The 18,076-nt window shown below is 48.7% G+C and overlaps 1 protein-coding gene across 2 annotated transcripts in view; it reads left to right on the forward strand.

The window, feature by feature from the left end:
• UBE3C (ubiquitin protein ligase E3C) overlaps positions 1–18,076 on the forward strand; it is a 101,961-nt gene that overhangs the window by 65,909 nt on the left and 17,976 nt on the right. For both annotated transcript variants that reach the window (XM_081285513.1, XM_081285512.1), the window contains exons 18-19: positions 2,137–2,384; positions 16,388–16,600. In XM_081285513.1, the coding sequence (XP_081141639.1) occupies positions 2,137–2,384; positions 16,388–16,600 (461 nt within the window). The remainder of the gene's footprint in view (positions 1–2,136; positions 2,385–16,387; positions 16,601–18,076) is intronic.

Raw genomic sequence — 18,076 nt, forward strand, 5'->3', positions numbered from 1 at the left:
AGGCACCCTGCCTGCCGGTCTAACTGAGTCTGGGTGGACTGGAGGGGAGCACACATTTGAAAAAGCTGCCGTCCCCTCGCGGGGACCCCCCAGTGCCCTCACAGGTCGGTGGCATGGTTCTGCATCATGTCATTTCATTGGCAGAGTCGGTGCTTCTGTCCCCAACTCAGGTGCTTAGACCTGCCTGAGGGAGACTCGTTCTCCCCTTTGCTCGGTGCACACAGCAGGTACTCAGTAGTTACTTGTCAGATTTGCCTTCAGACCCCATGAGACATGACAAAACAGTAAGTGTGTGAGTGATTGGCAACCCATCTAGAGAAGAGTGTGGAGTTTAATGGAGGAGGCCCTTCAGAGGGACAGGACTCGCGCGGACCTGCAGAGGAGAGGAGTCCGAGGGCAGTGTTTGTGCCCTGCTGGTGGTGGGGGCTGGTTGGACTTGGTTTGGGTTTTTTATCTCCTTTGTTTGTGGGGGGGGGGGGTTGTTTTTGTTCTTTTTTTCCTCCCTTGGTGCTGGGGATTGAACCCAGGGCCCTGTGCACACGAACCGAGCACTGTACCAACCGAGCTGTATCCTCAGCCCCCTTTTTATTTTTATTTTGAGACAGAGTCTCACTAAATTGCTGAGTCTGGCCTTGATGTTGGGATCCTCCTGCCTCTCCCTCCAGAGTTGTTGGAAAGATAGGCATGCACCACCAAGCCTGGCTGTAAATGGTTTAAATTCTTACAAATATTCTCTAATTCAGGCTTATGAATTTGAATATTTAAGGCTTGTGTTGGGTATTTTGCATCTTGAAACATTTGATTTATGAGAAATGGTTTGAATTGCTTTGTTGGCTAGTCATTTTCATAGACTCAGGTGATGTGATCATTGCATGTATCATCAGGTCATTCATCAGAGCAGGACTCTCTGGGGAACAGTCTTGTCGCATGTGAGTGGGCCAGTGCCCGCAGGAATGGTGACTGATCTTGTGCAGCAGCGTGGGCCTTTTGGATGTTGGTTTTCCATATGAGCATGTGCAGAGCAAGCTGTTTGCCCCGAAGACTGCTGGGTGGCTGTGCTGCAGCTCCTTGGGTGGGAAGCTCCCTTGGGCTCCTCAGGTTTCCTGCCGCGGTTTCTGAGAACCTCCCTTTGTGTGTGTCAGTGGGCGGATTTTGTTTCACTTAATGGGCAATTATAATTACATGGTTTCCTTGAAGAACAGCCGGCATTAGGGTAAAATCAGTTTAATATTTTTCGTAGGTTGTATTCCACTAAAACCTCACTGTGTAATTAGGTATTTCTAATTTGCCCTGAGAAAAAATAATGTCACTGAGCGCATTGGCTCATGCCTGTAGTCTAGCAACTCAGGAGGCTGAGACAGGAGGATCGTGAGTTCAAAGCCAGCCTCAGCAACATCGAGGCTCTAAGCAACTCAGTGAGACCCTGTCTCTAATAAAATACATAATCCGGTTGGGGATGTGGCTCAGTGGTTAAGCACCCCTGGGTTCAATCCCAGTGCCAAAAAAGAAAAGAAAAAGTAGTCTCAAGATAGACACCTAGAGGGCTAGATCCGAAGCTGGAAATAGTGCCTGTTGCCGAGTGCAGGTGTGAGCTTCAGGAAACTGAGGAAGCTCCACTCAGCCATGCTTGAGGGCTGCCTCCTCGCAACAGGCCCTTGAAGCTCTGGGGAACAGAGCGCCGTACCACTGTCAGTGCTGCTGTTTGAAAGGGGTTCCCAGGCCAGCTGAGATGACAGGTAATCACATGGTTTTCCTGGCATTAGCATAAAATCAGTTCACTATTCTCCATAGGTTGTATTCCACTAAAACCTGTAATCTCAGCTGCTCAGGAGGATCTTGCGTTCAAAGCCAGCCTCAGCAACTCAGCGAGACCCTGTCTCTAAATAAAATACAAAAAAAGGGCTGGGGATGTGGCTCAGTGTTAAGCACCTCTGGGTTCAATCGCTAGTACCAAAAAAAAAGAAAAGAAAAAGTGGTTCCTGGATGGACCGAGGTGGGGCATTTCCACTTGGCAAATTTGCATGCCACACTCTAGAAGCCCATTATGAAGTGTTGGGCACCCTTGCTGGGACTCTGCAGTGCTGCGTGTTATACTGCCTTCCCTAACCCTCCCTCCTGCCCTCCCCCTCTGAACAGAGCCTGACTTGAAGAAGCGGATCCGCGTGCACTTGCTCAACGCCCACGGCCTGGACGAAGCTGGCATCGACGGTGGTGGCATTTTCAGGGAGTTTCTAAATGAACTACTAAAGTCAGGATTCAACCCCAACCAGGGGTTCTTTAAGACTACTAATGAAGGGCTTCTCTACCCCAACCCGGCTGCTCAGATGCTCGTGGGAGATTCTTTTGCCAGACATTACTACTTCCTAGGCAGGATGCTTGGAAAGGTAAAGTGGCCGTTCTGTTTCTGTGTGTCATGGTCTCTGCTTCATCCATGATCTTTGTTCAGAATTTTTAAAGGTTGTCTTGGTGAATCCTAAATAGTATGTATTTATGTAACAACTACACTCATCTTTGTACGTTTACATGCGCAGTGATTACATCCTTCAAGTACAGGGAGCGAGATAGCACCTGGTTTGGAGATGGTTTACAGTGGTTATCTGCTACGCAGGTGCACGTGCTGTAAGCATTTCAAGTCTTCTTTCAGTTGCTTTATGGATAATATTGAAAGTGAATATTTTTAAAGTGCTGTGAGATGGAAGCAAGTCCACAGTTATTCAGTATAGTTTAAATATGTTGTGTATATTTTATGCAAATTCTACAAAAAATTTTATGCCTGAGAATGATATTCTTTCTGGTGATGCTTTCGAAGCCAAAATGTTAACATCTGCCAGTCATGTGTACAAACTGGGCTTATTAGCCTGCACTGTGAGGGCGATTAATCATGTAACAGAGCAGGAGCTTCAGGGGTAAGTTCTCCCCAATTCCAGTCAGGAACAAGACAAGGGTACATGTGGTCCTGACCTAGTGCAGCGGGAATGAGGATCGGGACACTGAGATCTGGAAGGAACGCTCTCTTAGCAGCGCCACTGACTAGAGGCGTGACTCCCAGAGCCCGAGTCCCAGGCACAGCGGGCTTTTACTTTAATGCACAAGGAAGTTTGGGGTCCATCAAAGCCAGGGAGTCTGCAGTTCTATTGGAGAGGCATTCTACATTCCTTACATGGGTACAAGTTTGCAGCAGCTGAGGGACTTTCACTGCACCACGCCTAAAGGGGGCCCGTCTGTCCCTGCCGCTCTGTCTCCTGCTTCTGCTCCTGTGGTTATCTGTCACAGTGCCCACGGCTGCTGCAGGCCTCAGGGTGAAGTGTTGGAAGCAGAGCTGCTGTGTGGCAGCCTCCAGAGCTGTTAGCCTGGGGGTTGGCCTGCCAGCTCCTGAGCTGCTAAGCTTTCCCTTCTGATCCCCACACTAACTGGGGGTGTGCTTTGGAGACCAGCATTGTTTTCATTTATTAGTTACTAACATTTTTAAATGGGGAGATTTTTTGTTTGGTTTGGTTTGGTTTGGTTTGGTACTAGGAATTGAACCCAGGGGTGCTTAACCACCGAGCCAAATCCCCACCCCATTTTTATATTTCATTAGAGACAGGGTCTCATTGAATTGCTGAGGCTGGCTTTGAACTTGGGATCCTCCTGCCTCAGCCTCCCAAGCTGCTGGGATTACAAACGTTGTGTCCCCATACCCGGCTAAAATAGGGAGCTTTGACCTACAAGTTTATATTTCTGGGTTGTTCATTTTTATTTCGGGTTTTTGTTGTTTTTTACTTTTTGCATTTTAAGTAAACTTAATGGTGGTAGTTGCTAATTCTATAAGAACGTGGCTAAGCAAGTATTCCGGTAAAATTGGGAGCTGGAACTTTGGCTTAATCTTTCCTAAATGAGGGGCGAGTTATGAGCTGATCCCATGGGACTCATGGCAGTTGGATGACAGAGGGAAAGGGCCTCTCGCGTGTGCGGGAACTCCCTGGTGTTCAGGCACTCCTGGCCCAGCACTCACAGAACAACTTTGATAAGTCCTACCCCACCTTCTCTGTCTGAGTCAGACGCCAGAATAAGAGCATCCCAAGAGGGTGCCGCGTAGCCACAGCAACCTCCTGAGTGCTGGTCCTCTTCTGTCCTCTTGTCTGTGCCCCCTAGCACCAGCTTCTGCCAGCCAGCCTGGGCCTTCCATATATTGATTCTTAACTTATTTTTTATTTTGAGTGCATTGCTTGAGGTATCACAGAAGGACACAGCTCCTGTCTGGCAACTGTAAAGTGTCACTGCATTCTGCGTACAGCATTTCTGCTAATAAAATTCTTATTAAGTAAAATTAATATTTTATGTTACCCGTGGATCTGTGGTGTATTGTTAACAGGTAGGTAAAATTTTTTTACATTTGAGGAAGGTTTTTTTTTTTAACTTTTTCTTTTAAGAGAGAGAGAGAGAGAATTTTTTTTTTTTTATATTTATTTTTTAGTTTTCGGCGGACACAACATCTTTCTTTGTATGTGGTGCTGAGGATCAAACCCAGGCCGCACGCATGCCAGGCGAGTGCGCTACCGCTTGAGCCACATCCCCAGCCCCATTTGAGGAAGTTTTTAGGGCAAAGTTTATGTGGCCTGAAAGTACTTTTTATTTCCATTGCTTTAAAAGCAGAAGAAGGTGGACAGACACAGTGGCACACTGTAAACCCAGCAGCTCAGGAGGCCGAGGCAGGAGGATCACAGTTTCAAAACCATCCTCAGCAACTTAGCAAGGCCCTAAGAACTTAGTGTAACCTTATCTCAAAATAAAAAGGTTAAGAGCCCCTGGGCTAGCTCCCTGGTACCGATACAGACAGACAGACATGGGTATAAACAACAGGTGCCTGATAGTTAGTACTTCCCCTGCAGCAGTTTTTAGAAACACACTGACTGTGCCACAGACTTTACCAGCAGGCTCAGCTTCCGGTCAGGTCTCCCTTAGAACATGCTGGGCTGATTGCCTGCATGTTGACCAAGTTTGTTCTGTCCACCCTTCCCCTGACCTTCCCTTCAGAGCCACACCTTCTGTTTCAGGGAACCTTTGTCGGCCTGATGTGGACTAAGCTCAGCTGCTTCACAAGGCCTTGTACACATGGTGAGACATTTCCATTCCCGCCGTGGTTGATGGAGGGTCACAGACTGAGGGGTGGGCACAGTGCCTTCTGTCCATTCACCCATGGGGGGACATTTGGATTGTCTGGTTTTTGTCTTTTATGGTTGATGGCTCTGAACATTCGTGCACAGGTTCCACAGTATTGTGCCTCGCCTCTCCCTGGGGACTGTTCATGCTGAGCACCTTGTAGTGCACTGCATGTCCCCTGCCACTCGGGCCTGCGGCGTGTTCCTGTGGCTGGGCCCCTTGGTGTGCTCCAGACACTGAGCTGCATACCCTTGCTTTCAGTTACATGTGGTGCCCTTGACGGTCTTGTCTTTTGTTTGGTGCTTTTGTCTGTCTGAGAAGCCTCTTACACGGGTGCATCTCCTGTGTGTGCTCCTGACAGCTTTGTCCTTTTGGCTCTTGCCTTTGGCTTTGGAGTTAGTTAGTTTTATAGACTGTTGCTGTTGGGGCCCTGAAGTTCTTCACACCCTTGTTGAAAATAAGTTGACCATAAACAGGACTCTGAATTCCCCTCTGCTGAGCACTTCGTCTAACTTATGCCAGTGCAAGAATGTCTTGATTGTGGTGGCTTTGTAGTGAGGTGTGCATGTGTGCGAATTAGTGGCAAATGGTAGTAAAACCCCAGGCCTCAAGAGCAAGGGGGCAGTGGAAGGTCATCAGTCGACTTGAATACGCAGTAATTCTTCTTTATTTATGTCTCTTTCAGATGGATTATACTATAGGTTGCTACCCATTTGTTCAGATTCCAGATGTCACTACTTTTATAGTAACACAGATTTTAGGCATTATTCAGGTTTAGTAACTGGGCTCCAGCTGACCTCACTATGACACTCCCAGAAACAAAATCTCTCTCTAGGCTTACCCTTATGGCAGTAACAAATTTCGGCTGTTAAAGAAAAGAGGTTTATTTAGCTCACACTTCAAGAGGCTCGATGGTATGATGCTGGCATTGGCTTGACTCTGGTAGAACCTCACGGCAGATGGCATCACAGTGGCTGGGAGCACGGGTGGGAACAAGAGCTCACTTAGCACGACAGGCAACCAGAATGATCAGGGGGCAGGTGGCCACAGGGGCAGTGTTACGCCCTCCTGCGGACATCCCCAGTGTTACCAAATGCCCATCCCAGCACAAACTGATGGGGGACACACCACACTCAAGCCACTCAGGCTCCCTCTGTAGCTGGAGCCGTGCACTGGCCTTGGGGTCTCTGCTGGGAGCCGCCCTCTCCCAACGCCACAGAGATCTGTAAATGCTGTCTGTAGTGCTTTCAGTGAAGATGAGCCCAGAAGCCTCTAAATCATCAGCAGCCAAGAGAGGAAGAGGGAGTGAGAGTGGAGTGAGCCTCAGTTTTGCAGACTGACCTGATGTGCACCTACCCCCCCGCCACCACCCCACCCCCATGCCTAGTGGTTCTCCCCTGCCGCAGGGACAGAAGATAGGGTTAGGGTCACAGAGTTGTTCTTCCTAAATATTTAAGTCATTTTGATTAGTGTAGAGACTGATTGTTATGTAAGTCTGATGAGGAGAGGGACCTGGTTTTTCCCTCTCTGTTTATTGATATATGCTGCTCATAATTTGAGCTGTTGCGAAGGCGGCGCTCATGGGACAGCAGTATTATAGATTGGGGACAGATGACAGATTGCTCATAACACCCTCTTGTGGAATGTGTATAACATGCTTAAAGCAGGTTCCAGGGAGGAGAGTTTGTGAGCTAAACCTCACTCCCAGAAATGAAGATCACATAAGTTACATTTCAATAAAATTGTTTAAAATAATGGAGTTTAGGCAAAACCAATAACAAGCCTATAGTTATTTCTCTGATCAAAGATATTGGAAGAAGGCACAAAAATATGGGAAGACCTCATGTATTCATGAATTTGGAGAGTTGATATTGTTAAAATGTCCTTAGTACGCAAAGCAATTTACAGACTCACTGAAATCCCCATCAAAACACCAAGGACACACAGAAGACCCAGTGGCCAAAGCTATCTTGAACAAAAAGAACAAAGCTGAGGCTCCACAAGACCTGATTTCAAGACGTGGTCGAATGCCACACTGACCAAAACAGCATGGCACTGGCAGAAAAGCAGGCACACGGCACAGTGGGACAGGCTGGAGACCCCAGAATAACCCGCCATCTACAGCCAAGTGATTCCCAACACAGGTGTCAGAAACACACTGGAGGAAGGACAGCGTCTTCAACAGATGTGCTGGGAAAAGGGGACACCCACATGCCAAAGAACGACCTTGTCCACACTCTCTCACCCTGTATGAACATCAGCGCAGAGTGGATCAGGGGCTGGAGGTGGTGGTGCACGCCTGTAATCCTAGAGAAGAGGCTAAGGCAGGTCTCGAGTTCAAGGCCCGTCTCAGCTACTTAGCAAGATGCCGACTCAAAATAAAAAAAACAAAAAGGGCTGGTGGGGATGTAGCTCAGTGATTAAGCACCCTTGGGTTCAATCCCTGGTACCCCATGCCCCCTCAAAAAAAGTGGATCAATGATCCAAATTTAAGACCTGAAGCTATAAAATTTTCAGAAGGAGATGAGAGAGAACACTCAGGATATTGGCATAGGCAGTGATATTTTTATAGAATCCCAGAAGCTCAGGTAACACAGTAAAAATACATAAATAGGATTGTGTTCAACAAAAAAACTTGTGCACAGCAAAGGAGACAATCCACAGAGTGAAGAGACAACCACAGAATGGGAAAACCACCTGCCGGCTATTCACCTGATGGGTTAATATCCAGAACACGTAAGCCACTCAGGAAACAACTACCTTTACAAAATCAATTTGGGGGGTGGCTACGGGGGATTGAACTCAGGGGCACTCCACCACTGAGCCACATCCTCAGCTGTGTTTTGTGTTTTATTTACAGACAGGTCTCACTGAGTTGCTTAGCGCCTGGTTTTTGCTAGGGCTGGCTTTGAACTTGGGATCCTCCTGCCTCAGCCTCCCGAGCTGCTGGGATTACAGGCCTGCCCCACTACTCCTACTACTCCTGGCACAAAATCAATGTTGTTTTGTTTTTTGCCCTTCTCAATGCTTTATTCACTCAGTTTATACAATTTCACTCTATAGGTTCTTAATCAAGAAAACGACAATTCTTAATTTTAGGGCAAATGATCTGAAGAGACACTTCTCAAGAAAAGACATACAAAAAGCCAACAATTATCTGAAAAAAATGCTCAATATCATTAGCCATCAGGGAAATACAGATTAAAACCACAAGGAAATGATTCAAAAAGAAAAAAGTAACCTGGTGAAAATGTAAAGACACGGGTACTCGGGCTGGGGACACGGCCCAGCTGGTGAGCAGCAGCCTCACGTGCACAAGGCCTGGTTCAATCCCTGGCACCTCAGAAAGTGAGCGAGCGAATGAGTCACAAATGAGAAAAGGGAGCTGCTGCACCCTGTTGATGGGAACGGAAACTGGACCTTTAGGAAGAACATACGGATGGAGGCTCCTCAAGAAACTGAAAACAGAACTGGCCCAGACGCCTGAAGGTCCACCGCAGCCCAGGCCTGGAGTGGACAAAGGAAATGGAGCACAGGTACACACGGGTGTATCATTCAGCTCTAAGAAGTAGGGCTGGCTGGGCACAGTGGCACACACCTGTAATCCCAGCAGCTTGGGAGGCCTCAGCCCTTAGCAATTCAGCAAACCTTGTCTCTAAATAAAATGTAAAAAAGGGCTGGGGATGTGGCTCAGTGGGTTCAATCCTCAATACCAAAACAAAAAAATAGCTGGGGTTGTGGCTCAGAGATAGAGTGCTCACCTAGAGTGCGTGAGGCACTGGGTTCGATCCTCAGCACCACATAAAAATAAACTAAAGATATTGTGTTCACCTATAACTAAAAAATAAATTATTTTTTTAAATAAAAGGGACTGAAGGACAGCCTGTGAAGTAAACAAGCCAGACAGACAGGTGTGGGAGCCTGTCCTCCCCCAGGTGGATGCTGGAAGAAGCCAGCCTGGGTGTCCAGCAGTGAGGGTGAGAGGCTGGGAAGGGGTGGAGGGTGATGAAGGGCAGCTGGGTGGTTCAGCGTGCACATTGCACATGGGTATTAAAATGTCTCACTGAACCCCGCTGATGTGTGTGATTGATAAAAAGTGAAAGTAATTCTTATAAACAATACTTATTTGAGGATGGCAATTAATTATAGTTCCACATATTTAAGATATTTCTTACATAGCTTTCAGAATGGAAATTCCTAAAGAGGTACTATTTTCTCACACAAGTGTCATCTGATTGCAAACGGTTAACTTTGTATCAACATGCTAAGGTTGTCGAGGTCTAAGTAGACAGTGTAGCACTGATAGTGTGGTACCTGGACACTAAATCTTCAAGAGAGGAAAACTGCATATTGATTGATATTGGTATTTATTGGGTCATAATGTATTTAAATTTTCTTTAATGCATATGTTAGTGATTGTTTACTGTGATAAAGTGCAAAGAGGTCTCCAAGAGTGATCTTGTGTGGGAAAATTGCCTTGTGTCACTGGTCACTTTTCAGTTAAAAGTTCCATTAGCAGATGGTTCTTGCTTCTGGGGTGGGTCACAACTGCACTCCATCGCCTGTAAATCAGCCTCCCGGTGGGGAATAAATAAACAGCTCAAGGATGTGGTAATGTTGTGTGAACTTTCCTACAGATAGAAGCACCTGGGTCCATTTAAGCCAATTAAGTTCAAAATATTTATTGAAGCCAATTCTTTATCATATTTGAATTCTATTTGAAAATAGCTCTTTTTTTCTTGCTGAAGAATATTGATTTAATTGGAACAGAATGTCTATAAATCAATAATATCTTGGTCATATATTTGAAAATTTTAATTAGATCGTATAACCTCAGCATGGTTTATAATTGTGTATTTCAGTGGAATTCAGCACGCTTTTGATGAATCGTAGATTGTTGTATTGGCGATTAACAGTTGGTGTTACCCTTACTGAGAGCTGGGAAGATTTATCCCGTGTGTGATTAGAGCCCCTTAATAAAATGCCACTGTGCTTCCTGAGGCTTCACTCTGCAGGTCCAGGTGGCTTCTGGTACCCCAGGTGTCCTTGAGCCCTGAGCTGCTCTTCCCAGCTGTCACCACCTGGGCTTCTCCTCTGGCGGCTGGCAGGTCCTGTGGGCTTAGCAGCTGCCAGTTAGAGTGAAGACATCCTGCTTTATTGTCAGCACCCTTTGCAGGCAGCCTCCTGAGCCCCAGCTGCCCACAGTGTGTTTACTCTTGAGTTATGTTTCTGTTTCTGGAAGCATAAAAATCAAAGAGAATGATACTTCACAGAATGATCGCTTCATTTAAGCCTGTTCCTCCTGAATGTCACACCTGCTTTTATTTACATTTTTAACCATTCTGCTGTGGTGGGGAGGGAACCCTGGACCTCTCACATGCTAGGCAAGCAGTCCCCAGCTGAGCCACCCCCCAGCTTTGTAGCAGACTAATAATCCCAGTTTTCATTGCTTCTATTGTAAACAGAGTACTGCTCACAGTTCTAAAGTCAAGATCATAGTTTCCTGTGAACATTCATTTCCTCCTTTTGCATTTAACCTTGAAATAAAAATGCCTCGGATTACATAGTAAAAAAGACAGGTGTGTACCGGAATCCACGGTTCCAGTCCCCTGCAGAGTACTCTCATTGTAGTCTTAGCCATTCATGATTTCCCACAGTCCTCCTGCCCTTGCACGAGATGGGTCTTGGTCACTCGTGGTGTGCCCTGCCCTTTGTTTTTTAAGCACTGTTCATCAAGGATGCTTTTCTTTTTCTGAGCCGTGGTTGGCTGTCCCTGTGGGAATGGGGGGTGGGGGGCGGACACCAGTGAGGCTCGTCAAGAACTTGACTTTGGAGGAGGCTCCGGGGTGGTCACAGCAGGTGAAGAACTGAACTGAACTGCAACAGCAGGTGACCAGGGTGGAACAGGGGTGGCAAGAACCCAGGACGGGATCACAAGACTGTGTTGGAGAAAACAAGTCGGCATTATCAGAATAAAAATGACCACACCTCTGGGGGGTGCCGGAGAATGTCCGTAAGTCAGAGTGAGCAGAGGAACTGGCCTCTGGAACATACCGAGGCTCCAGCCCAGAAAGACGGTGAGTCGGAAAGGGGCGGAAGAGCCAGAGGGTTGGCATACCCCTTCACACCACCATCAGGCCTCTGCCAGAACCACTGGTGGGCGCTGCTGAAGACGGGCAGAAACCAGAGGAAGCCCAGCAGGCAGCAGTGTCCCGGCAGAGGCCCCTGCTGGGGCATGGCTGAGCAGAGTGGTACTGCCCGCCCCTGGAGGACCGCTCCAAGCCAGCCGAGGTTTCACGGTGTGGGCCGACTCCTGTGCTTCCATCAGGGACAGGAAGCCGTGAGAGGCCAGCCTGGCACCTCCCAGCATTCCCTGTGGGTTTTCTGAAGGAAGAGGAGAGATACTGCCGGCATGGCTATTATCAGAACCATGGTTGGCTCCTGGTCCTGGCAGCTGGGGTGAGACTACCGGAGTAGGCAACCCGGACAGTCTAGACAGCAGGGCCTGCCGGGTTCAATGCCTTTCTGGAAAAACCAGAGTCTCAAAGAAGAAGATGCAGGCGTTTGCCTCCTGGGGCCTTGGGAGCCGCCCACAGGGGAGGGGGCCATCCTGGGAAAGGCAGGGTTTCCACATTTCCAAGGTAACTGAGTTGCTCCTGCCTCATGCAGCAGAAGCCAGCTCTGGCCATTTGCTGGGCTGTGAGTGAGCAGCCGTCCATCTCTGCAAACCTGAACTGTGCTCAGCATTGGGCGTGGCAGGGTTCAATGGGTGGGAGCCCATCCAGCCTCAGGCAGCATGGCGGCCTCCAGGTGACGGTCCTGCCCTTGAGATGCCAGAACACCACAGGGAGCACAGGTGTGGGTGTGAGCGTGGGGGTAGCTGTGTGGACAAGTGTTATAGGAGCTGACAGTGTAGACTGGTGCCTGGAAGAGGATCGTGGTCGGCCAGGGCTTGAAGTGGGTCTTGCAGTGTACACATTCCTGCATAACCAGAAAGGTCGAGTGAGGAAAGGAGGACTCGCGGGCCAGTTCACGGGTGCACAGCCCCAGTGCAAGGTGGGCCCTGGTGTGCAGTCGGCACTCCATGCACGTCTGTCAGTGCGTGGGTGCCGTGTTCGTGCTGGGCCCTGGGTTGGAGGCACCGCGTGTCCCTGCCAGGGAGGAGCCAGTCCAGAGGCCACGTTTCCTGTTCCCAGTTGCTGGTTCCAAAGCACACACTGTTAAATGGTGTATCCTTACCTTATGTTTCTTTTTTGTTTTTTAAACTCTGGTTATCATGACTTGAAATCATTAAAATTATTATCTGCTTACTCAGTTAGGATGGCCTTAAAGCAAGACATCATCTCATATAGTTTTTAGATTAAGTTATAAATGTTCACTTTAGAACTACCTGAAGATTAATAGAGATGCATTTGGAAAGCATTATTTTTTTATTGATTCTTAATGTAGTAAATTACTGGAGTTATTTGGCAGCAAACAGGAATGACCTGCGATGTGGCTCACATCTCTTCTCCTGATAGAGCCACAATTTGCATTAATTGCACAGCGACTGCACTCACTTATATTAAAAGGCTTCTACTATAATTAATCCTTTTTATTTCAAATCATTTTGGCACAATTTCTAGCTATAAACACTCATAAAGGGCAGACAGTTGAAAAATACGTTACAGGTTTTTTCCATATACCTATTGCTATTTTTTCATGACAGGTAGTTATTGATATGCTTCTAGGAATAAGTGTTGTGCGACTGGCTGAAAAATGCTAAGTGGATTATTTTGCATAAAAAATAGGCAGTTTTTAAGTTGTATAATTAACCTGTGTTTAGAAAATACCTTGATTTATGCGTGCTTTTGTATCTCAGTTGCATACATTATGGAAATTTAATTTATAATCCATTTAGCTGATGCAGTCATAGTTTTTAGTGCTATCATTTATTAGTGCTTGTATATTAAATGCTCTAAAGGTTTAAACCTGCCTTATGTAAAAAATTATACCTATGCATTTGCATTTTATGAGTCACAGTGGGATTTCTGTTTAAAATTCAGGTAGCTCTGATATATTTAAGGAATCTTGCTGGTTTATTGTTACTAATGCAGAGATGGCAAACAATGACCTTCAATATTGAACGTCAGGTGATTTACGCTAGCAGTTTACTTTTAGAGTTTACTGTACAAATGAGGGCTTTTCTTCGACACCTGGGCCCCACCGTCCAGTGCTGTTCAGAGTGCTGACTTGGACGTGACGGTACGCATCCATGCTCCGGGTTAACAGCTCTGGCTTGGGGAACAGCTTTTCATCGGCATTGTCAGTAGATAGATGACTAAGTGTGAGTTGCCGTTTTATCACTCCTTCTGTCCTTAAGGGGTCTTTTTTGGCCATCTTTTCAGAATTAGTTGGGCAATCATTAGTCTTCAGATGAGAAATAGAGCACCAGGCCAGGGTGCTGTGGTTGACCCAGCCGGGATGCCAGGGTCTCCTGGAGGGGCTGCTGTGACCTGATTGATCCTGAGCTTCTTACATAGACAGCCCGGGCAAAAAGCACTCTCCAGAGTGCCTGTCAAAAGTGACCAGTAAGGGGCCGGGATATAGCTCAGTTGGTAGAGTGCTCGCCTCGCATGCCCGAGGCTCTGGGTTCAGTCCCCAGCACCACCAGGTAAAAAAAAAAAAAAGTGACCAGCATGATTCTAACATTGAAATGTTCATTACTTTTTGAGAAAATCTTCACAGCTGTTTCTGGGTCTTTTGGTGATGGCAACAGGTGAGTCCTTAGATTACATACCTCAAGGGCATCTGAGTCAGGCCCAGTGGCACACCTCTGTAATCCCAGAGGCTCAGGAGGCTGAGGTGGGAGGCCAGCTTCAGCACTTTAGCAAAACTCTAAGCAACGTAGTGCGTCCCTGTCTCAATGCAAAATAAAAGGTGCTAAGGATGTATCTCAGTGGTTAAGCACCTGGATTCAGTCCCAGTACCAAAGGCGGGGGGGGGGGGCATGTGAGCACGCTCTATTGGAGTATATAGGCTTCAGCGTGTGTTTAGGAGCTCGTGACTTTATAGAAAGCTTGAAAGAGATGACTGAATGCTGTGCTGTGCTGGGAACCATGACAGAGCGCCAGGGCTGCTTTCTAGAAGCTCCCCAGAGGCACCTCGCGCACCCCACCTCCCAGGAGCTGTTTGCTGTGGCCCATTTGCTTTTGCCTGAGTGTGTGGGACATGATCTGGCAGAAGAGTGACTCCTGATTGGGCCATCTGTGGGAGGCTACCCCACAGATGAAGCAGCTGTCTGTCGGGGCCTTTCATGAGGCACCCAGCGACATGTGCCTCTCTAAATCCTGGGACAAAGGGCTCCTGGCTATGCCCAAGCACATCTTCCTCAGCACAACCCTCGGTATGGGGCCAATGCAGCTCTTGGCCTCTGTCTGTCCTTGCTAGTGTCCCTCAGGCCCAGGCAGGGTCCCAGGACCACATGTACTCCAAACACAAGACGGGTTCTCGACCCCTCTGCTAGAGAGCACTTTTTACTTTAAAACTAGGCCCAAGTTCTCCACTTACCAAGTAGGGTAATCGCACTGTGCTTCTTGTCCTGTGAAGGTAAGGCAGGGAGGATTTCATGGGGTCACTGTGAATGCAGACCTCCACAGACGAGGTGCTCACGGAGGAAACCCAGTCTTCTCTTGGCCTCTGTGGGAGCCGTCCTCCGACCTTGTCCCAGAGCCACATGTATGTGAGGTCACAGATGTCCTGCACTGTGCTCAACATGGCGCCTACACATAGTGAGAACTGGGAGGTGGCAGCCAGCCGCTACATTAGAAAGGCTTATTGTGGCTTCCAGGCCCATCTGTCCAAACAAAATACTAAGACTTCTGAAAACATCACAGTGAAATTCTGGTTCTTGTTGGATTTTACATCCTTGGGCCATGGGAACCCCTGACGTGATGCAGGGAACCTTGCATTCACTAGAGGGTCTCTGGAGCGTGATATGCTAGCACCAGGGCTTGATTGACTCTTTTAATTACCAGGAGGCTGAGATGAGAAGGCCAACAGTGCCATGCCCAGGAGTATGTGGCCACGGACACCCACATTACTGGTGCTGACACCAGCCCTGGGCACCTTGGAGACTGCTTGGGCAGTACCTAATGTGGGCCAGCACACCCCATGCCCAGCCTTGAGTGCTCTCCAAGCCTGTCTTTCAGTATTTACTCATCAGCTTGTGTGTCCACCACCTGGTGAAGAGGAAAAGACATCACACAGCAATAAACAAAAGAACAGGCAGCATCGGGCATCTCAGACAAAGGGTTGCGTGCTGCGTGCCTCCTCCGGGAGGTCCTGACACCAGGGAACCCTGCCTACCACGTAGCAGCAACAAGGGGTTGACGCAGAGGGTGTGAGGGAAGGGCGAGAGTGCCGTGTGTGGGGTTAGGGCTCCACATCCTGGTCTTCAGGGTCCCTGCTCAGGCATGACCAGGTGAAGACGTCATCAAGCTTTACCGGTTAGCTGCGTATGTTTCACTGCTTACAAACTATACTATAAATATGTCCACATCCTTAGATATGAAGGTGGGCATCGATGGTATTTCTCAACTTGTGAAATCACATGAAGTCCATTGTGGAACACAGCCACACGTGTGCTGTGCTGCAGGGACAGTGGGGCACAGGTGGTCTGGCCGGCGACCCTGAGGAGCTCTGCTCACCACCTAACATCCCCTGCCTGTGAATACAGGGTCTGTGCAGATTGACTCAAGTAAAATGGGGTCAGTGCTGGATGAGAGTGGGTCTCAAAGTCAGTCTGAGTTTAGTCTCCAGTACCTCCAAAGCAGACACGCAGGGAGGAGGATGACCTTGAGAAGAGCCAGGAGCTGGGGACTCTGAAGGAGTCTCCCTGCCTGCAGCCTGGCCCAGGCTCTGTCCTGTGGGCTGTGAACTGCTGCTGCTGCTGCTGCTTTGTTCTTAGTGATTCTTGGGACATCGGTGAGGGCTCTACGTCTACCATCCCCTCTGACCCTTTGGGAGTGCAGAGGAGTGGCCCACGTCCCTTCTGTCTCAGCACTGTGTGTCAGCCCCGAGTCTGCAGTGAGCTGTGGCAGACTGGACGCTCCCAGGGAGTGCCTCAGTCGAGGCCTGGCCCACGGGCTCACCCTGCCGTGGCCTCAGAGAAAGACTCGCTGTCCTAGGACCCTGTTTGGTTGAGGAAGCATGACAGAAGCATCCGTGAATGCTAACCCTGTGCCGTGCTCTGTCCTGTCTGAAGGCTCTCTATGAAAACATGCTGGTGGAGCTGCCCTTTGCCGGCTTCTTCCTCTCCAAGCTGCTGGGCACCAGTGCCGACGTGGACATCCACCATCTGGCCTCCTTGGACCCGGAGGTCTACAGGAACCTGCTGTTCCTCAAGAGCTACGAGGAGGACGTGGAGGAGCTGGGGCTGAACTTCACCGTGGTGAACAATGACCTGGGAGAGGCCCAGGTGAGCAGGGCCCCTGCGTCTGTTTCCAGCCCCGGGGCAGCGTTTCCTCCACCGCCCTTTTGACTCACCTGAGATTGCACGTTTTAGTTAAGAGAGTCACTGTGGCTGGGAGTCGGGAATCCCAGCAGCCGGGGCAGGGGTGGGGGGGAGCTTGCAGTGAGAGGCCGGCCCGGCCTGCCCGCTTCATCAAGACCCGTGTCCTCTGCTCCTGTGCCGCAGCGTGGGGCAGCACCGCCAGCACGAGACCTCTGGGAGTACGCCGCTCCAGGTGCAGCCCGTGTGGGAAGCTTCCTGGCTCGCCGAATGAGTGGTGGTTCTTGTTACTTTACTTTTTCTTTTTTAAAAGGAAAAGAAGGCCTATATTGGAGGTTCAAACTAAGTTTTATGTTGGGGGGTTTGGTTTAGTTTTGGGATTTTTTTCCCCTTTTTTTCAGTGTTCTGCCACTGACCTGCACCCTCTTAACTTTCTCAGAAACAACTTTACTGAGAGAGAAATCACAGCATGAATTGGAGCCTCCCTGAATGTGCAGCTCAGTAGTGTTGATGTGTTTGTAGAGTCTGCCCCCTTTAGAGTGTTTCCTTTTCAGTTCTTCCAGAGGCACTTCTCCACTGAGCCACATTTCCAGCCTTTTTTTTTTTTTTTTTTTTTTTTTGGCATTGGGATTGAACCCAGTGATACTTAACCACTGAGCCACATCCCCATCCGTTTTTATATTTTATTTTGAGTTGCTTAGCACCTCAGCCTCCCATGCTGCTGAGATGACAAGTGTGCACCACAGTGCCCGGCTCCAGCCCTGTACTTGTTCTTGTTGGTGGACCTTATTTTTTTTCATTTATTTATATGCAGTGCTGAGAATCTAACCCAGGGCCTCACAGATATGAGGTAAGTGCTCTACCACTGAGCCACAGCCCCTGCCCTCTAGCCAGCCCTTTTTATTTATATTTTCAAACGGGTCTCACTAAGTTGCCACAGGCCTCACTAAACTGCTGAGGCTAGCTTTCAACTTGCAGTCCGCCCTCCTCAGCCTCCCAGTTCACAGGAACTGCAGGTGGGTGGGCATCACTGCACCCAACCAAAACAATGTTTGTCCTAGAAAAGAAACTGCTCGTCAGCAGTAGCCCCTGCCACATCTCAGCACTACAGCCCACTTAGGCTCTCCCCCCTGCCTCCTGGACACTTCACACCATGGACTCTTATGCGTTCTTTGCAGTTGTGGGTACCAGGACTGGACTCCTTTTTCTGGTTCCTCGTCCTTCTTTTGGCCGAAGGCTGCAGTGGACATGTGTGCAACATGCTGAGATGTGTTAGATGAGTGGCTGCCACCTGAGCCCTGCTTTAGACATGGAGAGCGCAGGCAGCAGGTGGGGCTCAGTGGGCCTGGATGGCCTGAGGTAGCAGCACCTGAGGTGCTGGCAGGGCCTGTCCGCTCCAGCCTTGGTCATCCCCCACAAAACGGCCACAGTCAGACTGCTCAG

Source organism: Spermophilus citellus (genome assembly GCF_964194105.1).
Source record: "Spermophilus citellus genome assembly, chromosome: 3".
Classification (NCBI taxonomy): domain Eukaryota; kingdom Metazoa; phylum Chordata; class Mammalia; order Rodentia; family Sciuridae; genus Spermophilus; species Spermophilus citellus.